At 37.6% G+C, this 6,000-nt stretch overlaps 1 protein-coding gene across 1 annotated transcript in view; it reads left to right on the top strand.

Moving 5' to 3' along the window:
* Positions 1 to 6,000, top strand: part of Lrrk2 (leucine rich repeat kinase 2) — a 138,760-nt gene that overhangs the window by 2,563 nt on the left and 130,197 nt on the right. Inside the window, exon 3 of the mRNA XM_026782744.1 lies at positions 3,263 to 3,372. Coding sequence (XP_026638545.1) covers positions 3,263 to 3,372 — 110 coding nt within the window. The remainder of the gene's footprint in view (positions 1 to 3,262; positions 3,373 to 6,000) is intronic.

Genomic DNA, 6,000 nt, shown 5'->3' with positions numbered 1-6,000 from the left:
AAGCAAAAGCAAAAGCACAGATACTACAAGCATACACAGTGGCCACATCATCATTGGTCCTATCAAAGGGGATGTAGAAAGGATTATCTCTCTGCCAAGATTTCAACAGTCTACAGGAAAGTAATATTTTCTTTTAAATTTCTTTACGTACTTGGTGTAGTTCGTATGAACATCCTTTCCTATTTCTGGCATCCAATTATCTAGCAGTACCAAATGAAAAACTCTTGGTGAATGTAAGGAGTTTGGAGAGTTCTCTTCAGAAATGTGAGTTAAGGTTTCTTGTTAGAGTCATCTAAGATGATATTCCAGACTCTGGATTTTTATGCTTTTCTTGATTTGTGCTTCTTTGCAAATGCAGATCTTGGAGAATTGCTATCAAGCTTGCCCTGTGTATTCCTCTTCGTGTATGGCATTTTCTTTTTCTCCTCAATTTTGCTTCTCTTTTCCCAAGTAGTTCCTACCTTTGAAGAAGGAGACCAAAATAAATGAAAGAGAGTTAAGTGTTTCTGAGGGGGATGCTTGAGCTAATAGAGCAACTATAATAGAGAAAAAGATGTGACTGGCAAATCTGTGCAGGGAAAAATCTTTCTCTCTTTGAAAGAAAAGTTCCTAATTGAAAGATTAATGCTTCGCTTGTTACCCCTGCTTTGTTGCTGAAGACTTCACGTAGTCACTGAAGCTCCACTCATTGGCTGCAGGCTCAGCTGCTTGAATGGATCTTTTCCAAGCAGTTATTGATGCTGTATTCTTAACAATCTGAGCAAAGCAGGCTTTCTCAGCAAGTCAGCCGTCCAGGTATGGACAGGAGTTCAGCATCCTAGAACACATTTCCTCACTAGAAGCCCTGGAGAATGCTACTTTCTTAAATGCCTGGCCAAAAGGCTTCATATAGGTTTAAAAAATATCTCAGAAGCTGTTGGTTTCCATGACATCTGGATTGTTACTATCTGTTCTGCTTACCTGGCGGGAAAGAGGGTATTCAACTTAAATATACCTTAAACAAAATAAAGGAGGGTTAAAAAAATGACAGGTAGACATTTATATCTTTTAAAGGAAGTTGTAATTATTTGAAGGGAAGAGTGGCAACATAAGGCAATTCATGCTTCATTCAGAAACAGTAAAGAGACTTTAGCGTGTGCATGCTGTAAATAGACGAGACTGTAGAGAGACCATATGGATGTTTATCTTTGTGAGGTGCCTCCTTTCTCCTCATGTATACACACAGATGTGTGCTACTGCTCCATAGCGAGCGAATATGAATTTCTCACCTTGCCATTCGGCTCTTTGCACCATTTGTCTTCACTTCCCTGTCCAGCCTTATCCGGCTGCAGTCTCCTCCCCTCTACATAATTCTCGTCATAAGCTCCCCGCTCATCCTACAGCGCATGAATTTTAAACTGTGGCCGAAATCTTACATCCACCACATCGTGTCTTGCTTTGAGTAGTTCTGACTCACAGTGAGTCTTACTTCCAGGATTCATATACTTTAGTATTTATCATCAGTCATTCTTAGATACCTCTGCATTAACTGTGCTCTACCTTAATGGAAATTTTCTGTTTCCTGAGCATATTAAGTATAGTTCTTTAGCATGTAGGAAGAATGGAAGATGTTTCAGATTTACAGAAGTAGTAGGAAGGGTGGGTTGATCTCTGAGTTGGAATCATGGGTCCCTATATTTTCCAGAGTGAAAGGATGACTTGTTGATGTTGGGGTCCTGTCCAGCGGACGGTGCAAAGGCATTTGAAAATGGGGGCTGCTGAGATGGCTCAGTGGTTGAGAGCAGTTGATCCTCTTTCAGGGGATCCTATTCTGCTTTCCAGCACACAAATGGTAGCTTTCAACACTGTGTGTAATTCCAGTACCGAGTGTACTTGCTAGTTTTTGTCAACTTAATGCAAGCAAGAGTTCCTGGGAAGGGAGAACCTCATTTGAGGAATTCCCTCCATTGGACTGGCCGATAAACAAGTCTCGAGGGCATTTTCTTGATTAATGATTGTCGGAGGGCCCAGTGCCCTCTGAGCGGTGTCTTCCCTGGAGAAGGAGGTTATGGATTGGACAAGAAAGCAAACTGAGCAAGTCAATGAACAGCTCTTCTCCACAGGCTCTGATTCAGTTCCTGCCTCCAGGTTCATGCCTTGAGTTCTTGCCTCAGCGTCTCTTGAGGGTAGATTGGAAGCTATAAGATGAAATAAACCCTTTCCTTCCTGAGTTGTGTTTCATTCATAGTGTTTCTGACAGCTTTAGAAATGCTAAATGGAGCATGGAAGATCTGACACCATCTCCTGACCTCAAAGCATCAGACACAAAGGTGACATATATGCACATATGCAGGCAAGACATTCAAACACATGAAATCAACAAATCCTTAAAAAAGATATATGTAAAATATGTAAGCTTATAAAATATATAAGCTCTGCCATCATGCATTACTGTGGAAAGATTTAGGGTAGAGATAGACACCGAGGGGAATGTAAGCGGCACTTAGGTTTTTATTTTAAATCTCCTATTATAGCTTCTTTTCTTTTCCAAGTAATAGATGTAGGTTCAATCATAGGACACGCTTGCTCATAGGCCCCTATTACCCAAAGCCAGTCATTTCCCCTTGCTACAAAAATCGTCAGCTTCAATTCTCCATTCCAAGTTCCCCTCTCTTTCTATAATCAAAATCTTGAATTCTTGGGAAAGATTATGTCAGATATTTACACGTTGGAAAAGTAATAAGGTATGGGTATAGCCATTCTTGCTTAGTAATAATTTTAGTGTGCCCTTAAAAATTGTTCTTTATTTTGTTTGATTTAGATGATAAGGATATCTATTTGGTATTTATTCAGGAATGCCACAATACTTTTGCGTTTGAAAGCAATGTGTAGTCTTAAATACACACCTCACTTTCATTTCACAGAAAGCATTTTTTAGGGCTTTGTTTTGTCTTAAAATGATTATTTAAAAAGGATATCATGATCTGTTCCATTAAAACAAGACATTCATGATTGGCTTGTAGAGTGTGAATCTTTAAAAGTGTGGATATGGGACTGGGGACATAGTTCAGTTGGTATAACATTTGCCTGCTATACAGGAATCCCTCAGCTGGATCATCCTCAGCATCACGTAAACAGGGTATGGTGGTACATGATTTTTAATTCCAGCATTTTGTATGGAAAGGAGGATCCATGGCTACAATATGAGTTCAAGGATACTTTGGGGTGTATGAAACAGTATCTTGGAGAAAAAAGTAAATATTTATCTTTATTATGCTTTTAGGTAGGATGGTCACTTCTGTGCAAATTAATAGAAGTCTGTCCAGGGACCCTGCCAAGCTTGATAGGACCCCAGGATATTGGAAATGATTGGGAAGTCCTTGGTATTCATCGGTAAGTATGACAGATGTGTGAAAATAAGCTGCACCGAAAAATTATATGTGACACCCTTTGCCCATCCGAAACCATTCTGATAAATTCCTTAATGCAGATGTGTTTTTCTTAAATCAATAATTTGCATTTGTAGAAATCTTTAAACTTTGTGAATTAGAAAACTAAGATTGATGGTGAAATATCAGATGAGATGATTGTTAATAACACAGTTCTATGATTATATAAATGGTTAAGTTGTAGATCTTTGAGTATGACTTAAGACAAAGGAAGACAAGCCTTTTACTATTAATGGTGGAACTGATATAATCCATGAGTTCTAAAAAACAAAAAAAACAAACCCATAGTGTCTGAGAAGTTAGTTCTGTAAGCATTCATTTCAAGGTTCTGCTTCACTGCCCTCATGTGCACATTGGCATGTATCTGTGCATGCTAATCTCAGTGAAAGTAGACTGGTTTTCAAGAGGAAGAGAAAAGAGGAAATTAATTCCTGTCAGCCCTTTGAAGCCTCGTCTATGTGACTATTTACCAGCCATTTGACTGCAGCTGTCAACATAATGTCTTCAATAAGACCACATTCATAGCCATAATTAGATAAGAATTTTTGAAGAAAAAATTGTTTCTGGGAAAATCCTTTAAAAATAATTTAGTTTCTGGAGACTTATAAAACTATCTTCTGTCATTAGGTGCCCTCATACGTAGGGCCACAGTTATGAAGATATTTTACTTCCAACGCTATGTTGCTTGAAAAAATACATTTTATTAAAAATTGAATATTATAATACTTATAAGAAAATGTATAAGGGATAGAACACTGTTCTGTCCCTAAAGAAGCTATTATGGATAGGTCTTAGCATTTACATGTTTCTCCAGTTCAAATATGTAGTTGCACCATCTCAAGAGTATGGTTTGAGAAAAACAGCCATTTTCAAACTACTGTTTGAAAGTCCCTATGTCAGTTCTGTAATATATGTAGTGCGTACATATGCAATTAGTCATTCTGATTTTAATTTCCTTTTGGTTTTTTTTTGAGAATTCCAATCTTCTCCAAGTTTATTTAATCCACAGTATCAGAGTCTGCTGGAAAGCTTCCCTCCTCATATTCCAGAACAAACCAACCCTTTGCGATAAAATTGTAAAACTACTTCTATGGAAATGATTGTTTATGTATTCACTCACTCATTCTCTTGCTTACCCACTCAAGTTCATTCCTCCTCCTCCATTCATTGTCTACGCTCCTGTTCTCAGTGAGATCTGGGCCTGTGACCAAGGGAGAAACCCTGTTTTCTACACTAGAACATTTGGGGAAAAATTTTATAAGACGTTTTTCTCTGTGGCCAAATTTTTCCCCTTCAAACTTGACCAATAATGAAAAGGAAATCCTTTCTATAGTAATCATGTGAGGGATAGTGAGAATGTGTTTACTGTTCTAGTTAACGATGTGAGTAGAGCCTAAAGTTGAGGAAGACTAAAGTCTGCAATAGTCAACTTTATTCAGAGCATCAGACAATTTATGCCCCGAGGGTCAAGAAGAGTCACAGGAGTATAGTGTATAATCATAACGACAGCCACACATGGCAAAAACATATTTCTTTATAGAGGCAAACAAACAAATAGCAATAGCCAGTTATAATGAATAATTTGAAATAAGCTCACCCTTATCTGCTATGCATGAGAAGGGCACAAAAACATGTTCCAAGAACAATTCCATGTTTTTGAAGACACTGAGGTCGCAAGATTCTTTTTCTGTTTTCTTGGCATTTTCTTACAAACAATCTGAATTTGCCTCGCATGACTCCATTCCTGGACTGTGTTCCGACAAAATGGAACAGAGAGGGGTAGGATGAGAATAAGTAGGTAGGTAACTGGCAAGATATCAACAGTACTTCACCTTGCCAGAAAACCAAAATACATGTTTTTTTATATAGACTAGGCTGTGGATGGCATTAGCTCTATTTTTTTTTCAACATATAAAAATCAAAGACCACTAGGCAGAAAATGGTTTAGGACTGATAACACAGAGATTAAAATCTAGTAATTTGAGAGCAGGTAATATTGATATCGGTTCATTATCTGGTATGGAATATTGCCTTATCAAAGATAGTAGCAAGCAATAATTTTATATGTAAGTAAATCCTCATGGTTATATGCAAATAAATATCTTTATTCAATGTTCCTGTGTGTTAATATATCAACATGTGTGACATATAGTTCATAGGTTCTTATGACATCTCCTCTGATGTGGATACTCTTTGTGGTGCTTTGGTTGTTAATGATTAAGTAGGGGCATTTGGTGGAATATAGTCAGGACTTAGCTTTTCTGTAGAGACATAGAATAATATTCTCCTCCTAAATCTCTTAATTTTTCCAGGTTGTAGGTCAATCCAGAGGCCTTGTATCTTGTAGGCAAGTTCTCTATTACTGAGATACACGCATGAATAAATGTTTAGATTTCCCCCTCTGGTTCCCTCGAACTTTACTGAGATATGGTTGGTAATTAGAAATATGCATATACTCCATGTAATCAACTTGTTAATTTGTGACAGAATCATGTGATGTACTTGCCACACTTGAGGTTATTTCATTTACTTATTTCTATTTGTTGTGCTGGTAGAGATTGGAACTACGGCC

This window comes from Microtus ochrogaster, chromosome 15 (assembly GCF_000317375.1).
Source record: "Microtus ochrogaster isolate Prairie Vole_2 chromosome 15, MicOch1.0, whole genome shotgun sequence".
NCBI classification, from domain to species: Eukaryota; Metazoa; Chordata; class Mammalia; order Rodentia; family Cricetidae; genus Microtus; species Microtus ochrogaster.
The sequence above is the reverse complement of the archived record's forward strand: the minus strand, read 5'-3'. Positions and strand labels throughout refer to the sequence as shown.